Source organism: Oreochromis aureus, linkage group 14 (assembly GCF_013358895.1).
Source record: "Oreochromis aureus strain Israel breed Guangdong linkage group 14, ZZ_aureus, whole genome shotgun sequence".
Lineage (NCBI taxonomy): Eukaryota > Metazoa > Chordata > Actinopteri > Cichliformes > Cichlidae > Oreochromis > Oreochromis aureus.
This window is the reverse complement of record NC_052955.1, coordinates 14,028,050-14,051,489: the sequence shown is the minus strand read 5'-3', so window position 1 is coordinate 14,051,489 and position 23,440 is coordinate 14,028,050. Positions and strand designations below refer to the sequence as shown.

General features: G+C 42.9%; 1 protein-coding gene across 3 annotated transcripts in view; it reads left to right on the top strand.

The window, feature by feature from the left end:
- arhgap32a (Rho GTPase activating protein 32a) overlaps positions 1-22,756 on the top strand; it is a 28,391-nt gene extending 5,635 nt beyond the window's left edge. Inside the window, exons 2-22 of one of the 3 annotated variants that reach the window (XM_039598230.1) lie at positions 1,597-1,710; positions 2,651-2,756; positions 4,841-4,932; positions 5,201-5,285; positions 8,087-8,173; positions 8,267-8,404; positions 8,492-8,584; positions 9,574-9,696; positions 9,875-9,952; positions 11,326-11,407; positions 11,538-11,687; positions 14,395-14,497; positions 15,252-15,396; positions 15,775-15,857; positions 16,223-16,330; positions 16,459-16,604; positions 16,695-16,908; positions 18,047-18,192; positions 18,363-18,437; positions 18,569-19,243; positions 19,424-22,756. In XM_039598230.1, the coding sequence (XP_039454164.1) occupies positions 1,622-1,710; positions 2,651-2,756; positions 4,841-4,932; positions 5,201-5,285; positions 8,087-8,173; positions 8,267-8,404; positions 8,492-8,584; positions 9,574-9,696; positions 9,875-9,952; positions 11,326-11,407; positions 11,538-11,687; positions 14,395-14,497; positions 15,252-15,396; positions 15,775-15,857; positions 16,223-16,330; positions 16,459-16,604; positions 16,695-16,908; positions 18,047-18,192; positions 18,363-18,437; positions 18,569-19,243; positions 19,424-21,693 (5,088 nt within the window). In that variant the 5' untranslated portion in view covers positions 1,597-1,621 and the 3' untranslated portion in view covers positions 21,694-22,756. Of the gene's footprint in view, positions 1-1,596; positions 1,711-2,650; positions 2,757-4,840; positions 4,933-5,200; positions 5,286-8,086; positions 8,174-8,266; positions 8,405-8,491; positions 8,585-9,573; positions 9,697-9,874; positions 9,953-11,325; positions 11,408-11,537; positions 11,688-14,394; positions 14,498-15,251; positions 15,397-15,774; positions 15,858-16,222; positions 16,331-16,458; positions 16,605-16,694; positions 16,909-18,043; positions 18,193-18,362; positions 18,438-18,568; positions 19,244-19,373 lie in introns of all 3 variants that reach the window. The other 2 variants (XM_031759922.2, XM_031759929.2) reach the window with 2 other exon arrangements.
- Positions 22,757-23,440: the final 684 nt, after the last annotated feature.

Sequence of the window (23,440 nt, the reverse complement as noted above, 5' to 3'; positions counted from 1 at the left end):
TACTCCAGCTTCCTCCCACAGTCCAAAGACATACAGTTAGTGGGATTAGGTTAATTTTGTTATTCTAAGTTGCCTATAGGATTGACTGTGAGCATGAATGCTCGTCTGTTTCCTGTGTTGGTCCTCCGACAGCCTGGCGACCTGTCCAGGGTGTACCCCGCTTCTTGCCCTGTGGTAACTGGGATAGGCTACAGACCGTGAGTTGGAGCCAAGCCGAGCTCATAAGAAATAACCCCAGACCAAAATTGCACCTGGACAGCACCAGCATGAACCTTATTTAGTTGTCTGTGACTTGCAACAGACTGAAGGTCAGTACAGGGTATACTCTATGACCTCCCAACGTGAGGTGGTGCCTTGATAGGGATAACTAGAACTAGATAATGGATGGAGTCCATATTAAGATGACAGCATTACACAGTTGCTGCAGATTTGTTGGCTGCACATCCATGATGTGAACGTCCACCATAGATGCTCTATTGGATTGTGCAGTACACTCATTGTAATTTTAAAGGAATCAGCAATCAGAGGATCAGTACACTGTGGTCACAAACGGATGGACATGGTCAGCAACAATATTCATGTAAGCTGTAGCCCAGTAAACACTAAGGAGCCCCAAGTCTGTCAGGAAAAACCTCCCACACCGTTATGACACCGGCCTCAGTTTCCTGTTCTTAGGTGATTGGAGTCACACCTGGTGTGGTTTTCAGCAGCTGCAGCCCATCTCCTTCAGGGTTCAACATGTTGTCCATTCAGAGATGCTTTTGTACATAACTTGGCTGTAATGATTGATTATTTGAGTTACTATTACCTTCCCATCAGCGTGAACTATTTTGGCCATTCTCCTCTGATGTACGAAGTCATTTTTAACCAGAGTACTGTGCTCACTGTACATTTTCCCAGTTATGGACCATCTCTGTAAACCTTACAGATCCCAGTGGATCAGCAGTTTCTGAAATACTCAGACCACCAACAACCATGCCATATTCAAAGTGATTTGAATCATCTCTATTAACAATTTGGACGCTCAGTTTAAACTTAAGCAGGTTGTTCTGAACATTTCTACATGCCAAAATGCATTGAGTGGTTGCCATGTGATTAGCTGATAAGATATTTGCATTTACTAGCAGCTGAACAGTTGCACCAAACAAAATGGCCAGTGAGTGGATATCTGTGAGCAAAGATAATGATGCTAAATGAACTAATTTTATCCCGGGGCTCATACTGAAACTGCCACGACAGCCTTGACATTTTCTTGAAGGTGCATGTTTTCTCCAGCTAACTCCTGTCAGTGCAAAAATGCTAAAAAAAACAAAGAAAAGAAGCTGATATTCTCATGAAATCATCTTATGAATGTGCCGTCTGACATTCTTTATATCCCTGAAGCAGCTCCTGGCACTGTAGCATGATGTCATCGCAGATTACAGTCTGGGCTATGTGAATTGTAGCCTTGAGAGTCGCGCACGCTGCAGCCTCAAGTGGGTTAACGTCTGGCAGCTTCATAGGATCGGACTCCTTCTCCCATGCTCTACTCTTACGCTCACCCACCCACTCTGGCTTTGTCTCCCTCCCTCTCCTCCCACTCACGTTTCTCTACAGCGGACAGTTGCAGTAAAGCAGCATCATGGAGGCTGGATGCGTGGTTGCCGCGGTGATTGAGAATGCTGCCTCAGGACCCGAGGGAGAACCAGGAAGTAGTGACGTCCTTGAGAGGTGAGTTACTCTCTCTTTTTTTTTTCTCACATCATGTCAGCTGATGTGAATCATGTAAAAACATAAAAATGCGTGGAGACAGACGTGTGCGTGCGTAGCTGTAACTATCATGTGCTTGTGTGCTCATTTACATGCGTGTTTGCATTTGAGATGCTGCATGAAGGAAAGTAAGAGCAGGACAGTGTTAAGGCTAAAAGATGACCCTGTCCCCAGAGAGATAGACAGACAGACTGTCTCTGTTTCAAGCTTCATCATGTCCAGACTTTACCATATCTCTTCTTCTCTTATGCAATTCACTGTATCCCTGTGGATCACATAAATTACACTGTGTGTCTGTGTTCTTGGCCTGGAGTCCTGATCTCATCATGCTGAATTACGCTGACAAAACCGTGCTCTGTCTCTCTCCTGGCTTTGTTGCTCATAAAAGTTGAGCTGAATGGAACCTCACCCTGCCCTCTTGAATACACTGAGTCACATTTCAAGTGACGGTTTTGTGAAGCACTCCCTTGTGGGTGAATTGTCTTTATGGCTCACTGAATAGTCAACCTTGGCTTTCCTAAGGGCATACAACAGACCCCAAATGTGCTACAGTTTGTTTTGTTTTGTTTTCAGATTAATCTGGATCACGGACATTTATGCAACATATGTTTCCACCTTGACCTGATTGGATTAAACTAGTATTTTCACATATTTCTCAGTTATCATATGTGATGCAATTTAAACCTCGCAGTGCTTGTACAACATGTTTTCTGGGCCATGCTGTTGCAATGTCAGGATTTGAGACCAAGCCACACTTTGTGAATTCCTCCTCACTTGCTCCCTCTGGTGTATTTTTTTAAAAAGTGACAAGCCTTATTTTAAAGTCTCTGTGGCACAGCAGTTGATAATGTGACATGTTATCTCTCTTTTATTTAAATTCCTGGCCTGTGTCTTCCTGTAGTGACGTGTTACCGTCTACCGAGCTGGACAAAGACGATGCCTTACCTCAAGTCACTAACAGTAATCCTCTAGAGGAGAAACAACCACAGGAGACATCCACTGCCATGGTACACGCCTACACACACACACACACACACAAACACGCCTCTGACTCATCACTTATACAAGAAAACACATAAACAGCAGCAGAGATGGATGTCTCCCTTCTTCCATGAGGCTGCCTGGTTCTGGAGGTTATTCACAGCATCTTGCCACCGAGGTCATATGGCGGACATGTGAAAGTCAGCTGTTATGTAAATTTGCATTTAAGGATATCTCACCAGAGACTGAGGTGACATGCTTGATAGCAGCTGAGGTAAAGGTGTGATGACGGTGTCATGTCACAGACACATGATGTCATCTTTTCTCTCTATTTGTCTTCTTATATTTATGTATCTGAAGGGGGATTTTAAGATGTAAAATTAGCAAATTTTGTTTGTTAATTACCATCTGTCTTTTCCTATCTCTCTCTATCCATATTAATCTCTCTTAACTCTGATATCTGCAAATGAATATGCAGAATCTGTTTGCAAGGGACTTGCTAGATTCTTGTTCCTGGAAGCGTTCTGGTTTCTGCTTAAAGAAGTATTAACCATTTACATCTGGTCAATGTTAGACTGCAAGCAGGGAAACAGTCCTGTGAAGAGCAAAGGTGGGTGGCTGTGGGGTAGTGTCATTACCGTGGGACAGCATGTATCTTGTGCCAATACTTCCTGTTTGATTAACCGAACATAGATGCATTTTAAAATGCAATTAAAAAAAAAAAAAAACTGCTGGCAGTATGTATGATTATTATTTTTTAGTTGCTTATGACTACAAAAAACAGGAAGTCCTGGCACCAGATACCCGTTGTCCCATGGTTACCTCCTGAGGGATTATTAGGCAAAGTGGTCACATGATGTGTGCTTTTTTTTTTTAAATGTATACTGTATCTTTACAAATAAAATTCCAAGTTTGCGTTTTGATTTTCAAGCTATGTACACGTGGAGTGGGTGGAGACAAGTGTGACGGAAGGATAGCGGCAAGAGTGTTAGTGGAAGTTTGCTCAATGGTAGAGAAACCTGCTATAATACATGTTTGGAGACGGTTGCACTTACCAAAAGACAGGAGGCCGAGGTGGAGGTTGCAGAGCTGGCAGGATTAGAAATGAGTACATCAGAGGGACAGCTCAAAGCTAAAGAGGCAAGGCTTAAATAGTTTGGACATGTGCAGAGGAGAGATGGTGGATATATTAGACAAAGAACGCGGATTATAGAGCTGCCAGACAGGAGGAAAAGAGGAAGACCGCAGAGAAGATTCATGGATGTAGTGAAGGAGGGCATGCAGAGGGTTGGTGTGACAGAAGAGGATGCTAGGGATAGGGTGAGGTGGAGACAGGTGATCTGCTGTGTCGACCCCTAAAGGGAACAGCTTAAAGAAGAACAAGATTACAGCTGATACGGCATTCATGCATTCACTATTGAAAACTTGATTTCTAACTGGAAAAATTCCAATGAACTCTGCCTCAAAATGAACAAGTTTGCTGCACAAGTTTTCTGAGTTGTTGACATCATGGTGGTATGAAATATGCTGAATAAAGTACATTTTTGGCTCAAAGTAATGATATATATATACTTATATTGTAAATCCTAGCTCCTCAAGTTGTTGGAAAAAGTCAAGTAAAGCAGTATTTGTTCATTATGTACTAGAATATATATCTGTCCATTCAAATTTAAATGCACATGAATGCACTGAAATCATTCATGTGCATTCATGTGCATGGCTTTCCAGCTCTATGGAGCACAATAGCAACACAGTAAAGTAACAGAATCCATGGAAAGAAAAGGCCTAATGTTTACAGGAATTGCTAATATTAGTGTAAATGACATTTAAACACAACATGAACACACATGTGATAACACAGTATAGGATAGCAAAGAATGCAATACACCACAGCTTATAGTAATATAACATATTAGCCTTGCATAATATGCTGTAGCATAAAACTTATTGTACTGCTTAGAGTCACTCCTTTAGTGTGTAGCACTTCATTAGCAGCACCTTCACTCTTTCATGTGGTCGACATCATTACTGTGGTCACTGCAAATGGTTCTGCATCAGCTGTCCTGTGACTGACTGACATTTATCGAAGTGTGCTGTCTCCGTTTGGCAGGCAAGGAGCGATGACATCACAGAGCACCCGGCTGAGCCCATCCTGCGTTCCTGCGTCAGCACAGCCAGCATGAAGGTCAAGAACATGAAGAAGTAGGTGTTCCTGGAGACAGTGTTGCTGCTATTATAGGCTGTAAACCAGGCCTCTTATTCAGGCCACTGAAATGAGGACCTATAAAATGACGGGTGTGACACAGACAGATAAGTGAGTCTGTTATCATGTGCAGACCTAATCTCTCCCTTCTTCTTCTTCTTCTTCTTCTTCTTCTTTTATGCCAATAAACTTTGCTCTTCTCTTTTTCAGTGTTTTGAATACTGATAAGTTGCTGCGTTTGCTATTTTTTTTGTTTTTGTTTTTCAGGCTGACTTTTCCCAGAGGTCACTTTCCCAGATTGGCAGAGTGTGCCCATTTCCACTATGAGACAGTTGATTTTGGCAATGTTGAGGTGAGACCTGAAAATACTTACACCGTGACTTCAGCAGCAGAGTTTCTATGTTTAGTAATTGTGTCTTTGGCTCGAGTTCAGTGGCCGTTTTAGTGAATTGCTCCAGAAAGGAATCATTCTTTAAACGCAGTGTGGCAGCTGAATCGATAACCTTGTTTGCCTTTCCTGGACAGTTACTGCTCTATCCTTCTTTCTCCTTAAATGTCACAGTAGAGCAAATACTCTATTCTATCCAGGAATCATAGGAGTTTTGTATGAGACAAAATTTAAAATCTCAGTCTGATAAATCACATGTTACGTGTGTGTGTGTGTGTGGCTGCAGTTATAGCTGATGCAGGGGAAGAGTAAACCTGAAGGCACAGACTAAACCTTAAATCCTGCTTCATAATACAGGCCTCTGGAGTCAGTGATTGTGATTCCTTTCCTTTAACCACGTAATAAATTATTTGGGCATATAGATAATTTTCTAGGTTTAAGAAAGACTTTGTTCACTGCAGTGATAATGAGAAGCGGTGAAGCTTTAGTGGTTGCTCATCCATGTGTGGAAGTGATTGTTAGTCGCCCGGTTAACCTCGGTGTAGTGCGGGTTGCTTGCCAGCAGAGTGCATCAGTCACCTCTGATACAGGCTGCTCCAACTACAGGCTGCCAGTGTCAGCTTTAGGCTGCCAGAGCAGTGTATGCATGTATGCACACATACTTTGAGGCTGAATCCCTACATCTAGTATCAGTCAGCTACAGCATAACAGGCTGGACGAGACTTCAATTCTTGGATGCTCTGACTCTGTTGAGCATCCTGTTGTGGTTGCCATGATTGTGATGGATGCATCAGCAGCGTGGAGGGAAGTGGAAGCAGCATAGTTCCAATGACCTTGGAAAGCACCACAAGGAGACAAAAGGCAGAGTCAAGCTGAAATAGAAATATCGGTGTGTGGAGACGTTGCTGTGGGGTGTATCGCACGCACTGTGGGAACGCGCCACAATGCAACGTGATGAATCCTCGACTTAATCTGAGAGATTAGTCTTTGTCCCGTGATGCATTTCTCTGTCTCTTCATCCACATAGTGCAGCAGCCAGGCGCTGATCAAGTCTCATATATCATGATTGCAGAATAGCACGAGGACAGCAGACTGCCTCTGTCTGCAGCCTGCCTGATTGATCCCTCTCCAGATTAGCTTCAGTCTCGCCTTGAGAGCGCAATGAAGGAGAATTGTTTTGAAATGACAAAGGGTCGTCTTTCTGTCTTGTGCCTTTGTATGATGGATGAGCTTGTGTATCTGTGTGTGCCGGCTGAGCCCATTTTACTGGCAAACCCCCTTTTGTTGCCGGAGAAAGGAAAGAGGGTTAAGAGAGAGAGAGAGAGAGGGAGAGCGAGAGGAGGAGGGTGATGGAGACCGAGCACAGGAGAGGGAGGAGGGGGAAGAGATCGAAAAAGGGATGCAGGAAGGGGGGTAACGCACACACACACACACACACATATACGCACATACACACACACACAGTTGGGAGCATCCTCTTTTCATATATTCTGCTTTTAGAACAGAGCATGAGCGCGCGATGATCCAAAGCACTGGAAATGAGCTTTTTGGGTAAAACGGCAGGGGACGGCAAATAGGCGAGCTGCGTTTGAGCTGCTGCTCTGAGCTAAGATTTGGCTTGTTGGAGGAGCTTGCTGAGGTCCAGGACTGCGGCTGCACACAAAGAGAGAGCCACCTCCTCCAGCTGCGGGGGAATATGTGAGATGCCTTAGTGGCAGGTAACATAAACATGCGTTTACTATGTATTCATTTGAGCTTCTGGTGGTCGATATTCGTGAGGAAATAATGCCACGCTTGTGCATTAGCATGCTCTAGTTTGAAGAGAGGAGCCTCTGAGGTGTGAGCGTCATGGAAGAAGTGATGCTCAAGCGTGCCTTCGGTGAAAACTTTGAGATTTTTGCTGTTTTATTTTTATTCTAATCTTTAAAATTGAAATCTTCATTTTTATCTGTGATTCAGTCCGTAATCCTTCTCATCATAATCTCTTTGGCTCGTTGACCCGTCAGTACCTAATTTAGCTGTTTGGTTGGGACTGGTATTTCAGATTCTCACAGTGTACAAGAGCTCTTCCATCATGAATTATTTAGATACAAATTTCTCAGACTGCGTTCGTTGTCACTGTGGTTAGCTGTATTACTGCTGAGCAGTAACTGGGTCGCTGCGTGTTGTATAACAGTGTATCTGGATGAGTTGCTAACAGATATAAATAACCAGAACTTCCCTTGGCTTCGAGGCCTTTGAAGTCCTTGCTACAGAATGTCTATCAACAAATTCCCAAACTACAGTGAAGCTTTGATCTTTTCAGTTTTGGGGCATATTAAAAATTAGTGAGGAGGAAGAGAAAAAGAAATATTCTTTAAATCTGCACCACCTCCAAGTTCTGAAATGCTAACAGCTGATCTATTATACATTTCATACTGCAGGATTTATAGATGATATATATCCTCCTTATCCACCAAATAACTGAACCACGAAGGCTGTCAGTCATATTTAAACATCATTTGTCGGAATTCCTTTTTTACAAAATCTTCACATCCTCCTTTATTAATGCATTATTTCCCCACAGTGCCTTGGTGCTTGATTTTCATCACACTTTTCACTCCTCTGTTCAGCGTAAAAGTAGTTTTACTATTTCATGCAGAAATGGGTCCTTACATGAAGTTCTCCTTGTATACCAGGTCATATACAGAGAGGTTGTTGTATTAAACTGATCAATTATTTAGCATGACAGCCTTCTCAGCGTTAGCTTCTCTGTCTCTCTGTAGCTGGCCTTTGCAGAGGGGCAGAGTGAAGGACCAAAGGCTGGGCTGGACTCCAAGGAGCTGGTCTTTCTGGTCCAGATCACTTGCCAGGTAACATTACTTGCTGCTTTTTTGAATGAGATTAGATCGCAACATGTCGTATATTTCTTTCCATTTCCGTTTATCACTTGTTCGTCCTCTCAGGGTCGAAACTGGCTGGTGAAGAGGTCTTATGAAGACTTCCGGGTGCTGGACAAGCATCTGCACTTGTGTATATACGACCGTCGTTACTCCCAGCTCACTGAGCTGCCGCGATACGACACGCTGAAGGACACCGATGAGGTATCTATATCCATAACATATAATTTATCGGTTTAATGTTACAGACAGTTTGTCTTTTACAAATCTTGATCATGTGTTTCCTTTCAGTCAGTAGCCACAATGTTGGCAACCTACCTGTCCCGCTTCTCTAACATCGCTGACAATAAGATCAACTGTGGTCCGGTATTAACATGGATGGAGGTATCTGTTTATCTTTTTGGTGATTTTTTTCTGACATTTAGTTCTTGTTGCACAAAATCTTAAGTTTTTGATTTTAATCAGGAATTAGCACAACCACACAACAGTTGTGCTAATGTATAAAAGCACAACAGAATTTAGAGAGTCCTGGGCAAGACTGGTAGCATTAACGCTCCACATTTCTGATGGTGAGAGAAACCAGAGCTCCAAGATTATATCAACACAAGCATGAAAGGACTTGGGCGGTTGTCAGTGTATTTTGCCAGTGAAATAGTGCGTCTCCTGTAGCTCATTTGCCTATAAAGATGACATTTGATGCCCTCCCCTCTACCCTTAATGACGATTTTGGACATTGAGGCGTTATAAACATGCTTTGAAGGCCGTTTAATAATAGTTTTTCCAGGAGCAGCTGCATAGGCAGAGATCTCCCTCACTAACGTCCGATGCACACCAGTTATTTTGTTCTCTAAGCAGACCTGAAATATGATAGAAGCCACTCAGTTAAAAAAAATAGCTTCAAGCGTTACCCCTAGAAGGCTTCGAGGGGTAAATAGTTAGAGCCCAGCTTGGTAAAGAAACAAGCAGTAAGACACAATTCAGCTGTCTGCTAATGAGAACTGTCAGTTCAAGTCGAACCATAATATGCTGGCTTTTGTTGGACTGAATTCTTTTTCACAAAACAAGGCAGTCACTTAATGTCAAGCCCTTTAAACCATTTTAAGTATTTACTGTCTGATCGACTGTTGCTAAAAACAATCAATCAGTTTGTCTGATAGCTTATGCTACATGTAGTGCATTGGTCAGGCTCTGCTTTTAACAGGAAAAAACTGGTATTAAGTCAAGTTGGGAGTAAAAAGAAAATACTTTTTTTTCTCTCTTCTGCTGCCTGTCTCTGTCGCTTTTACTGCAGTGACAGAGCTCCCGTTCCCTGCTTCCTGTGCTTAAGAAAAACTGGGCTAACACGTCTCTGTTGTAACACTTTTTATTTTTAGATCGACAACAAGGGGAACCATCTGCTGGTGTCTGAAGAAGCTTCAATCAATGTCCCCGCCATTGCCGCTGCCCACGTCACCAAGCGGTACACAGCCCAGGCCACAGACGAGCTAACCTTTGAGGTACCAGCTATTATAAAACATCTATGAGAAACACACTCCCACTTGTTTAACTTGTTTTTTCTTCTTTAACTAGATTTTATTTGAGTGTTTAGCATATGCAGATTTCTGATTCCATCATGATTCCTTTTTAATGGACTCACCTGTGATCAGACTCATCATCACACACTTTGTGATCCAGGTGGGGGACATTGTGTCAGTCATCGACATGCCGCCTAAAGAAGACACAGGCTGGTGGCGAGGGAAACATGGATTTCAGGTATAATAAATGCACAAATGTCCTCTTTCTACTGTATAATAATACAGTTAAAAACAGGTAATACCTTGAATTTAATTGAAGAGAACCCATTTCCTCATCTAAGATCAGTGGAGTTTATAATGAAGTTATGCTTATTGTTCTTCCATAATATTGTGTGGATCACATACAAGAACGCCAGTGTTGTATGTGTGAATTAGGCAGGCAAGACACCATAGGTGTCCCACTTTTTTACCTTTTAATGTTTCTGAGTCATTCCATCATCATGGGTCTTCTGCTCGGCTATCTCTGGTTTGCATAAACATTTTGTGTCTGATCCAAAAAGAATGAATAGTTTCTAAATGGTACTTAGTTATAACTAAGCAAATGATTTTTAAAAAATATATTTTTTCATTTTCGAGTCCTACTGCCCTGGAGCAGTGTGATGATCCAGACTAAATATATTCAGAGAGACATTAAAAGTGCAACAATGTAGCATTTTCATATATTCTGGCAGTTAGTGTGTGTCCTTGCTTGCCTGCAGCAGTTGTGGCTTTAGAGTTACTGTTGGGATGGGGAGTTAAGGTCTTGTATTGGCATGTGGAAACGGCAATTTGGCCTTGCAACACTTATGACATGAAAGTTAATTATTAATTCCTTTCTTATTACTGTTAATTATTTTGCTGTATTTAATGTATAAAAACATTTCAGGCGTTTTATTTTGGATACCTTTTGAGATATTCATATTCAAATATAGTTTCAGATTTCAAAGTGTGAAAGAAAAACCCGCTGGGAGTGGCTCAACAGACCAGAAATACAATGTATACAAAGTAATTAGCATATGAAGCCTAAATTTCACAGCAATCATTATATCCTCAGACTTTGGATCCACAACATTTTTATGCAAATTGGAGATGGGTGAGCAGAAAATGATTTTAAAAATTTGATGCTTTGAAATTAAATGAACCATTTATAATGTTCATACAAAGTCTGTGGAAATATTTAATAATAGGTTTGGCCTGCAACTCCAGGATGCTGTCCAAATCTTTTGACAGACCTTACCAAAGTAATCAAATGTGTTGTTGTCCCTGCTAGAGTAGAAGTAGTTGCTGCCAACAGGAGCACGTTTTGCAATGAGGATCTAGACGCAACGAGACAGACTCACAGGTTTTGTGTCTGTTTGTCACAAACAATGCCAGCCACACTATTGCAGCTGATAGCTGACAATTTAGCGTCTGAGGCAGCGTCTCATGCTTCCTGACCTATTTCTGCACCCTCGCCGTATAACAGTCTGCTCCAGCATAAAACACCCCCTCTGGTCCTTTTAACATTCAAGCGTATCACAGTTTCTGTCTCTCCTCTTTAGTCCTCTCAGTCTCTCTTCTCTCTTCTTCCAGGTTGGTTTCTTCCCCTGTGACTGTGTTGAGCTGATAAATGACAAGATTCCCCCCAGTGTTCAAAGCTCAGTGCCAAAGCCAGGTACTTTTCAGTGTGTGTGTGTGTGTGTCGGTGTGTGATGATTTATTTAAGACTTGCTTCCAGGATATGAGTCAGATTGATTTCACTTGCCTGTTATATGTGTGTTGGTTGTGTGTTTCATCTTAATCAGTGTGTAAGAAGCATGGAAAGCTGGTAACGTTCCTGAGGTCTTTTATGAAGTCTCGCCCGCCGCCGCAGAAGCTCAGGCAGCGCGGCATCCTCCGAGAGCGTGTGTTTGGCTGTGACCTGGGGGAACATCTCCACAACTCAGGGCATGAGGGTAAAATGGATTTTTATTTCTCATTTTACAGTAAATCATTTTTACCTGCTGGCTGTTCACATTTCAGTGTAAACTGCTGGAAGGTAAGAACTAATCCCAAAGCAGGGATTACCCCGTGAATCTGTGGCTCTCTGTAGATTTTTATAGATTTGCCAAAACTGCTTTGTGTATTTTGGGCTTTTAGGCCTTTGGGTCAATAGGTAGACAATGCTCATGTGACTTTCACCTTTCTAATCTTGTGTATTATTTTTATTTCATACATTTCTTGCTAAATATTGTAGTAAAATCTGTTCTTCACGCTGGACAATGTAATTTCCCACCTTCACTATGTTGTGACTCCTTACAATGAAGCGATGCCTACTTGTAACCTTTCCTCATGGGAACACTTCAGCCAGTGAGTAATGATTCATAGAAAACAGCTGAAATAGGAAAAAATCCAGTTGAATTACAGTGTGTTTTTACCTGTTGAAGGTGGGCGATGTATGTTTAAATGCTGCGTAAACACTTAGTTCACTCAAGAGTCTTAACAGCCTCAGGACTGTGTGTTGTGGATTCGCTCAAGGTAAACCACAGTACCTTGTATTTACAGTGAATGAGCCTGTTATCCACTGCAACACAGTGGCTCAGTGAAATGTTTTTATTTGTCGCATAGTACAACAACCCACGCTGTGGTACGGAGAAATAAGATCTGGCTTTTTAGCTTAGGCTGCACATGCATTACTTACTGCAGGATGACATCTTGATATGGTTGATTTTTGTCAGGGCGTCCCATTGAAATGCTTTTGAAAGAACCAATCGAGGTATCAAAAATGTGTGTAAAATGTAACAAATGCAACATGATATAGAAAACCTTCAACTTATAAAACACCTGAAGTCTCTCAAAGAAAGCACATTTTTAATGATGACTTTCAATTCTACAGTACAGTGGTTCCCCGTTTATCGCGGGAGTTATGTTCCAAAAATAACCCACGATAGTTAAAATCTGCGAAGTAGCCAACTTTATTTTTTACAATTATTATAGATGTTTTAAGGCTGTAAAACCCCTCAATACACACTTTATACACTTTTCTGAGACAGGCATGAGCATTTTAACACTTTTCTCTCTTGTTTAAATACTCTCAAAGTTCTAAACTTCGTAGAAAAATAAGTCCAGTATCATAGAATGAAACCAAAGGCACCCACGGTTGCTTTTGGCGGTGCAAAACGTTTCATCTACATTGTTCTGTTTGTTGGGGAGAAAACTTACAAACATACAGTGCAGCACTTCAGAGTCACACTGCTAGTGATCAAAGATTTATGTAAATTTGACAAGCTGAATGCAGACACGGCATGAGATCGATTGATTATGGTCTACAGCCAATCAGGACGCAGAACACAATGCGCTGTCAAAAAAACCAAACAAAAAACAGCATGCAAAATTGCACACAAAAAAATCTGCAAAACAGCGAGACCACGAAAAGTGAACGGCGTTATAGCGAGGGACCTCTGTAGCTATAAGCGTGTTTGAGTCCTCCTGCAAAGTAATCCATGTCTAAGGTGCAAAAATAGCAGATTATCACAAAAACACACTAAAAAGCAGCTATTTAAATGTGACTGTTGGAGTTGAAACAGAGAATGATGCAGAGGTAAGCTGGACGTTTACCACTGTTACCTGCCAGGGGTCAGTGATGGCCAACCCAGTAAACAGAATGGAGTGGTTAGGAAAAGTCTTGGCTTGTAATAACATGTAGAGATGCACAGTACACTGAATCAAGACAAAACTGATGTTTTATTGTTACATCTATCATTTTCTATCACCTCTCTGAGTCATTGGCCACGGGGCCAGCTGTCTAAGCAAATAAGTTCAGACCTCCCTCTCCCCAACCACCTCCCTAACTCATCCAGTGGACCCCCTCTCAGTCAAACATGTCAGAATCATCTCACCAAGGAGGCATCCAGGAAGCCACCTCAACTAGCTCTTGATGTGGAGGAGCAGCAGCTTTACTCTGAGCCCCTTTCAAATGACTGAGCTTTTCATCCGATCTCAAAGAGAGAGCTTCCCTTTGGGGGAAGCTCATTTCTACCAGCAGGCTGTATGGAGTGCAGCTGTGCAGTAGCTGAAGCAAAAACTTTGATGTGGGAGGAGTTTGTTGAGACCATGGTGCAAAACTTTTGGTAGACTTCGGGGAAATTGTGACAAACCATCAGGTTTTCCAGGAGGGGAAAGCAGGGCTCTACTCACATTGTCTATAGTAACAGTAGTGCACTGCTGACTTTAGGAGGAATAGTTCGATCCCAGTAGCACGGCTTCCATAGAAGAATCACAGACTGGGGACCAGGGGGAAGACTCGCCCATCACTGGTGGCCAGGCTCCTGGGCTGGATGAGATTCTTCTTGAATTTCTTAAGTAACTGGATGTTTCAGGGCTGTGTTAGTGGGCATGCTTTTGCTGCAAAGCACTAAAGTTGTGGACAATATCTCTGGACTGGCAGACTGTGGTAGTGGTTTCTCTTTTTAAGGCGGACCGGAGAATGTGTTCCAGCTTCATGGGGATCACACTCTTCAGCCTCCTCGGTAAGATCTACGGCAGGCTGCTTAAGAGGAGAGTCCATTTGGTAGTCAGAGGAACAATGAGTTTTGGGGGGTTGTTCTTATGTGGTAATGCATAGACAACTTAAGATATCCTAAACGAATGAAGCATGTCGCTGACCGTCTTTGTCTCTTGCAGTTCCCCAGGTTGTTAAGAGTTGTGCAGACTTCATAGAGAAGCATGGAGTCGTGGATGGGATCTACAGGCTCTCAGGGATCTCTTCCAACATTCAGAAACTGAGGTTTGTGCCTGTTTCATACATGCTGCAAAATCGAAATATAGCAGGATTCCCAGGAAGGACCAAATTCCAGAACTGGCTTCTACCTTCTAAAACATTCCCTCTAGTCTGAGTTCCCTCTGGGGTTTCAGTGTCTTTTTTTCTTTTTGCTTATTGTATTTTTTCTTTCGAAAGCTTTGTTGGTGACTGAAGAATGATAAGTTAATAAATTAGGAAGCACTAATTGGAAATATACTGAGATTCATTAAATATTGTTTTCTTTTTGAGCTGCTTCTCTTGAAAGCCATCAAACACAATTTGTTTCAAGCTGTGCAGCTCTGAACGGCTGTAATGGTCTTCTCATCTATTTTATGCTTGCCAGGAGGAATTTGTGAAACAATCCCCCATCAGTTCATAAATTAGGCACAGAACCTGATGGTGTTTGACAGCCAATCAAAACGACTTTTCTCACTTAAAATAACTGACTGTCACCACATGAAATTTCTCACAATAATCAGCAAGCTTATCAACAGATTTCCTGCATTAGATGCAAGAATGAAGATTTTGTTTTTCAAACAAAGGCACTGAAAATCTTCAGTGGTCTCGAGGCAAATGATATTAAAAGGCATAAATTATCATGTGGTAAATTAATGATTTCTGCCTCAAAAGGAGCTTATAGTCCTGTTTCTGTTGTTTGTTTTTCTCATATATTGACAGATGGGCAGTAGGATGACTCCCACGCTGTTCTGTTTTTCTCTTTATTTTGGTCTCCATGTAGGCATGAGTTTGACTCTGAACAGATCCCAGACCTGAGCAGAGACGTCTACACACAGGATATCCACTCAGTGGGCTCTCTCTGCAAACTGTACTTCAGGGAGCTGCCCAACCCTCTCCTCACCTACCAGCTCTATGACAGATTCTCAGTAAGGACCACAGCACGGGTTTACACTGGGAATAGAAGCTGGTATTGCAACAGTGTACAAGTAGGGCAAAAAAGCTGCGAGGAACATATTTCTAGTTATTCAGTGGTAACAAAAGAACAGAGGAAATCATTTCAAAATTTCTGCTCATTTTGAAGTGCTGCTCAAAATGGGGTCAGTGCATCACGCTGAGCTTTCTAGGAACAGCGGGGATTGTGCATGTTAAAACCCGAATAGCAGATTATGCGAGACGAAACAGTGGCTGCTTTGAATATTTTAAAAAAGGGGGGGAAAAACGAGAGCGGGGATGTTGAGGAAGCTCCCTCGGCTGTGATTAACGGTCTCAAAGTCATGTGCGCTTTATCCTCTGTCTTTTTACAGGAGGCTGTGTCTGCAGCCACAGATGAGGAGAGGCTGGTCAAAATCCACAATGTCATCCAGCAGCTGCCTCCTCCACATTACAGGTCAGCTTTCAAACTCGCTGCTGCTGCACCCTGGTGGTGTGAAGTAGAAATGGGATTTTGTAAACAGCATGTCGGACCCTGCTGAGAGTCTGATTTGGTTTGTGGGAGCCGTGAGATCCCGTTTTCCTACACAAGCCTATATCTCAGTTACAAAAATGTCTCTCATATTCACCAAATAGAGCAATTTCAAGTTATTTTATTCAGCTTGAGATTTGAAAAACTGATCCTACCAGTTTCAAATCTTTTTATTGGTAATAGGAAGGATAACTGTGTTGGGTTTGAGCAGATACAATAAGCCAAAGTTGGCAATTTTAAACTCTTAAAAAGAAAAAACGTTAGATTAAATATTTACTTTTTTTCTGCAGGACACTGGAGTTCCTCATGAGGCACCTCTCCCAACTTGCCACCTTCAGCTCCATCACTAACATGCACACAAAGAACCTAGCTATCGTCTGGGCACCTAACCTCCTCAGGTGACTATCATAGCGTCGCAGCATTAGCTTTTCTGTTTCATTCTAGCCTTTCTGTGACGGTGAACTGGGGCATGTCTCAGTGGTACAGAGCTGTGAAATGGGTTGCGCTGTGCTTTGCTGTGTTTCAGGTCCAGACAGATCGAGTCGGCCTGCTTTAGCGGCACAGCCGCGTTCATGGAGGTGCGTATCCAGTCGGTGGTGGTGGAATTCATCCTCAATAATACAGAGGCTCTCTTCAGCCCCAAACTTAACTCGATCATAAGGGAAAGTACTGGTAAGTGTTCTTTTTAAACTGTTTCCCAGTCAAGGATTATACATATATACCCTATATACATCTCTAACACACTGAACATTTCAACTTTAGGTAACAACACCTTATCCAGACCAAAGTCCCTGATGGTCTGCTCCCCATCCACTAAGTTACTGTCTATAGAGGAAGCTCAGGCTCGCACACAGGTACATCTGGGCTCCCCGGCTACCACCCCCTGCCTCACCCACAGTGACTACATCGAGGTCGGAGAGGGACCAGGAGCTCTCCTCGGCAAGTTCCACACAGTCATCGAGTTTCCGATGGAGAGGTTGGTATACGGCCGCCTTCTGTGATATATGTGAAGGAGTCCTTCTGCTTCTCGAACCGCGACTCGCACGCTGTCACACCCGATCTGATCTGTTTATTGATAACAGTTAATGGATGAACAGCATATTTGGCACTTAATTAAAAGTCATTTACAAAGCAAAGCTGCAAACTTTATAACTAAATTATTCTTTAATTAGATTCCATGAGATGAATAATCGGCCAAAACAAGTATCTGAAAATGTCAAGTTCACTTTCGGGAAGTTTGCATTTTCTCTTTTTTTTTTTTTTGTTTTAATCCAATCAGATGACTGATGAGCCATGGTGAGACATCCGTCATCTGTCAGTCCGTTTACAGTATTGGTCACAGTTGAATCACACTTAACGATGATCACGTAATGGGTCTTCACTCAAGTTTTACAACAATTTGTCTGAATACAAATTGTAACACATAAAAAAATGTGTGGATAAGGTCAATTTCAAGGTTTTTCCATTTTCACAGTGTGACCTTCATGCACACCACTTACAAATTCTGCTCCTGACGTGCTGAAAAATCAGCTCAAACTATTTAGTCATTCAAGTCATTAACATGAGATCCTCCATGATAATAAACATGCTTGAACAACATGAAAAAACCAGAAAAAACAAATGACAGGAGAGTTCGAACTTTCACTTTGCCACACATTTCGTGTATCCTGTTATATCCTGTTAGATGGTGATGAACATGCTCCTATTGGTCATAATCATTGAGTCAGTGCTCGTATTACTGGTCGGGGGTTTCCTATCATCATTGTGCTAATCCGGTCCATTCTATGACATGATGATCATGCCTTTTATGGGCGTGGCAGGATCCTCTTTGAGTTTTGAATGGATTTGAATTCTAATAAGTTTGTGTAAAACAGCCAATCAGTGACAAGAAAACTTTTCACTCTCTTGTCATACTTCACACTATCATGCAATTTGTGATGGATCGTGAGTCATCGCTAACATTCTGGTTGTAGACTAGATAATTAATCGCATCATATAATGAAAAAATAGTAACTACTAATGTCTTGTTTTTGTTCTCAGCAGTTATTTCTTCTTCTTGTACTTTTAGAAACAAGCACCAGTATTGAAAACGATGCATTTCTGTGTTGCAGCAGCAAGCGGCCTCCTGCTAAGGCTAAGAAGTCTCCAGTGGGGACCTGGCTCTCTTTTTTCCACCTGGGCAAGTCCCATTCTGTGTCCAAACGTAAACTGAAGCGACACCCCAGTGAGCCTAACGAGATAAAGAGTATTGCACTGCCAGGTCAGCTCACTGCTGCAGTTGCGCAGCCAGAAAACATGCAGCTTCTGTACCCCAAATCTTCATTGCTTCCTTTTTGCATTTTAATTTATGACTTTCTTGTACTGATTGATGTATTTATTAGAGATGCTGATTAATTTATTAGGAATAATAATTTGATCAAATGTTTGCAGGGGGAAGAGGAGATAGTGGCACTTTGCGCTCTACCAAAAGTGAAGAATCTCTCACCTCTTTGCAAAATTTAGAAGGTAATTAATCTTTAATATTGTCTATTTTCCACACTTCAAACATGCTGCCGGTGGTTTATAATATTTTTGTACAACTTACTACTAAAGAATCAGTATAAATATAATATGAGTATAATTTTATTCCATCCCAGGGGAGCCTCCAAGTTACCGTCCTCTCAGACCTCGTTCAACTAGCGAGGCCATGTCTGCCGTCAGTAAAGACGACCTCCACAACGGCGGGAGTAAACGCGACCGCAAATCAAAACCGCCACATGAGAGTCACGCTGGTGCTGATCGTGTCAGTACTGCAGCGGGCATTTCACCTCCACACCAGGAGGATGACCTCGACCTTTCTCCACCGGCTGCAGGCATCTCTACTTTAGACTTTGACCCCATGTCTTTTCAGTGCAGCCCACCCTCAGCAACCCCTGGACCACAACACAGTAAAGATGCAAACAAGTGGAGGAAGAATGTTGGTTGTTCTAGTGAATCAGAGCTCATCTCTTCTCCTAACAACAACCTGGCCTGCCTACAGTCTCCAGACATTAGTCCAGTGCTCAGTAAAGGTGTGAGGAAGGTTAGCTACAAGCAGCTCTCCCCTAAACTCAGGAAGAAATCATTTAAGACGCAAGCAGATGTTCAGTCTGCATCCATGCCTCTGCCACCTCAGCCGGTTACTTCTACCCCAGTGGATAACAGTGGAGCTCCACTGGCAGATGGAAAAGGGCCCAAAGCGTCCTATCAACACTGCAGCCCACTCAGCACAGCGAGCCAGGCATCAGCTGTGACAGACCTCACTCAGTCTGCACAGAACATGTCCGATCCAGGTTAGTGCCATTCCTCTTTCACATCGCATACTTGATTTATACTGTAAAGTTAGTGGTTATTTAAATAAGAATGCCTTTCTTAGTTTCTTATGAAAGCTTTTGTGTCTTGTCCCATCATGTCTTACCATAGCTTTGTTTGTCCTGTCATACTGTAGCGTTGTTTGTCTTATCCCTCCCCAGGAACAGATAGACTTATGAGTTCAGTCTCTGTTCTCCCTCCTCACCCTCCCTTGACGAGTGCTGCACGCAAGTTGGCTCTGGCTCTGGCTGAAACTGCCCAAAAGGCCAGCAGTGGCTCCCAAAGAAGAAGCAATGTCCCTGTGCATCCGCTTCACAGACCGGAAGCATCTCACGTCCAGGACAGACCACCACGGCCCTCAGTTCTTGATCTCAAAGCGTATCCCCAGGAGTACAGCGGCTCTAATGTCTCCCCTGCTTCCCAGTGGCAAACGTCGGTGCACAGCCCTGTGGAGACCCACTGCTACTCTCATCCTCTTCATTTCCTGCCTCCACACCTCTGCTCAGAGTCGCTACAGGTCACCGACGGACAGGAAAGCATGTGCAATTTCACTCCTAATGTCAGTCCGCTCGGGTCAGGGAGCTTGGATGAAGGCAGCGCTGAGAGGAGGGACTGCAGAGAGGAAAAAGAGCTTAGCGATGTCACACAAACAGAGCACACCTATCAGAGTGTTGGAGTTTCAACACCCACTCAGCCCGTCTACTCGCCTCAGAGCCCATCAGCTTCTGCTGGATACGTCAACCCGGACTCGATAAACGTTTTTAATTTCCGCTCCGTTCTGGCAGAGACCTCCATGCCTGCATCCATCGAGGAGGTGTTTCCGCGTCCATTACAGCCCTCCTTAACGCATCATTACAGCCCAGAAGAGGAGACGCCGCTCGGCATGCTCGAGGATGTCTACAGTAATCAACATTATCATCATCATCATCATCATCATCACCGACCAGTTCAGGCAGCACGAATGCCTGCACCTCACTGCCCTCGGCCTGATGCTCTGCCGCTTCACCTTTCTGGGCCAAAAGGCTTGTACAGGCAGGCCTCCGAGGGCCGCTACAGCAGTTTAGGTTTAAGGCACCCTTTGTCACCTCAGTACAGACGATACCATAGAGATGAGCACCTTATCAGTGGCTGCCACAGGCAACAAGGCCAGTGGCAGAGGTCAGATGATAGAGTAGTCGGGCACCCGGCCATCCGGAGGGCTCGCTCCTTCCATGCCCCTCAGATTAGTCACTACGAGTTGGCAGAGACAGAAGTCCTGCCCCCTGACACCATGTTTTATGTCGAGCAGACAGCAGGCCAGGAAGCACCTTATCAGAGGCTGATTCAGACTGGTCTTCACCCTGTGCAGCCGCAGTTTGAGAACACACACGCTGACTACCACTACAGTCCCTATTCAAATGTGAACCCTGCAGACGGCTCTCGCTATTACGCAGATCCCTGCCGGCAAAGCGGCATCCGACACAGTAAGTCTTACACCGTGCGTTCCACAAGAGAAAGCGGACAATCAGATTACTACAACTACTCTCCTCAGCGCGTCCCCCCTGTGAACAGAGAGCTTTTCATAGAAAGCAGGGACACTGTTGTTTATGAAGCGAGAGACGCAGAAGTTTTTGAAAGAGTCGTATATCAACCAGTCATGCAGGAGAGTAAATCCAGACATAAAAACACATATCCAGCTGCGTCTCCTTGTGAGAGTCCCATCTCGCTTGCTGACACAAGAAGTAGAGACATTGCGCACACGAGAAGCAAGTCAGACCCTGGAAATGCCTTCCTCCTTTCCGCTGACAAGATGGAAAGACAAAATGTTATCCTTACATCCCCGACTTCCCAGAGGTCCCAACAGGTAGACCCCGAGGTCACCAGGCGGCAGCGCGTTCACCGCTCGAGCGCGGACTCGGGGCCTTCCAGGCGGATTCACATCAACGAGCGTTCCTCTCAGCAGCCACCGCTTCGCAAAGTCCCCTCGCTCCCAGAAAGAGGCTGTCCTAACTTTAAGACCGTCGAGCACAACGACAGAAGCCATACGCGAGGTCATGACCAGGATCGGTTAATGATGACCAACGCTGTCAACAGCTACTCTGGTATGGTGAAACCCAGCATCCTCAGGAGACCCGGGAGGTCACAGAGCACCAGAGAAAACCGTCACTACTACCATTACCACGCCAAATCCCAAATGGATCCCGAACATCTGGGATCCTTTTCCAACAGAAGGACTCAGAGCACTAAAGTCAGGCCCACACAATATGACCACATGGAGGGGTATTACGCAGCACCCAAGCCTAAACCCACAAGATCCGTTAAAGCCGTGGCAGGATATCTGCCTGGCCAGGGCTGCATGTCGCCCCGCGGGCACAGACTGTTGTCCCAGGCTCTGGGTCACGAGGCTTTTTATCACGCTGCACTGAGATCAGAAGCCGGGGTCTACGAGTGATTCTGACCACTGTTTTGTTTTTTTTGTTTTTTTTATCTGATTCCACATTGGGGCCAAAGGAGAACAGCACTTTATCCTCAGCCAGACCAACAGACTGTTCCTTTGAAAGTGTGTTTGTTTTAACCTTCAGGAGCTGCTACAAAAAGTGTGAAGTGAGGCTGCTGCTGGGGATCATACTGCCAGCGTTAGTGGTAGTTTCATATTTTTCCAACGGCTTCCAGGGAAGCTAGAAGGCAACAAATGAATCATATGCAGGCATTGTATTAAATTAAACAATAAGAAGCATGACGAGAAGAAAATGTGTTTAAAAAAGAAGAGATTTTATTTAATGTCTAAGCAACACAACAAGGGATGACAAGGTAAATTAACTGGTTTTATGAATATGATTTTAAAGTTTAGAATGTGTATAAAATAACAGTCATTTTAAATGTATATTTCTATAAATAACACACATCTAACATGTGGCCAATGTACTGTACATTTGTTTTTTATTCTAGTCTGCTCAGACTTCAACAAGCACTTTTAAGGATAACTGTGTATGAAACACATTGTCTTAACGTGGTATACATGAAGCCTCTTGATATACAGCGTATCTATTTTTTTCTGTAAGAAACGGCTTGCTCAGAATCTTTGTTTAAATTCCAAATTAGCACTTTTTGGGAGGGTTGGTAAAACGGAAGATAACCTCATGCTTTCTAACTTCGTGCTTCTTTTTCTTCATCACACATTGTATATTGCAAAATAACAATGAGTGCTATGATTTTTTTTGATTTTGTATTTTCTTTTTCTTTTGTTAAGGGCAAACGCACCACGGCAAAATATGCTTGAGATGTACATGCGAGTCAGCTCATGCGGTTCGGTGTATTTTGTGTGGCATCGTGCTTTGGTCACGTAATGAAAGTTTCTTCGCTCTTCATGGGGAACTTTTAACAGTGTGGTGTTTTACATGTTTTATTCATTTAAAAATGCTCTTTTAAATTCTTAATGTAGACGAGGATATTCTGTTAAGACATGTTAATTGAGTTATTTTAGTGAGAGTAAAGAAAAAAATAAAGATATATTATCAATGATTACAGTGTGTCAAACTCTTATTTCATGGATATATTTAGAGGACATGACTTACTGTATATGCATCTTTTTGCTTTACTTTACCTCCAACCCTCACTCATTAGTGTTAACGTCTAAAAATGGATGCTTAGTAACCAGAGATGTTACTTTCTTCGTGCTATTTATCAATACATGACTCCTACATTACCCACAATGCAACAATAGGCCGCAGTGCTGTCGAAGAACACACTTTAATGGTTTTCATCTAAACTAATTAATTTCTATGGGTCTCTACAGTCTTGGAAAAACAATTCTGCTTGCTACGAGATATGCCTTTTTGTAAATTTTCGCCACTAATTGTTACCTTAAAAAATACTTTTGAGGTCTAAATTGGCCTACGGGTAATAGGTGGCACTTATGAGACAGGCAAACACTAAAACAAAACAGTCTAAAGCAAAATGTGTAGATGTGCACCAGTGTAACAGGCCTAGTGTTCCTCTACAATGCATCCAGGGGGGTGAGGCTACAGAGGTTTGGTAAGCTCACGTCTTTCTAGTTAATCACTTCCTGACCTTTTTGTTTTTCTTGTTTTCATACTTTTAGTTTTTCACCAAAAGCTAACTCTGGTATTTGTTGCCATTTACAAGAATTTGCTGAGTCACAAAAGGTTTCCGACATATAAATGACTTGCAAATTGACA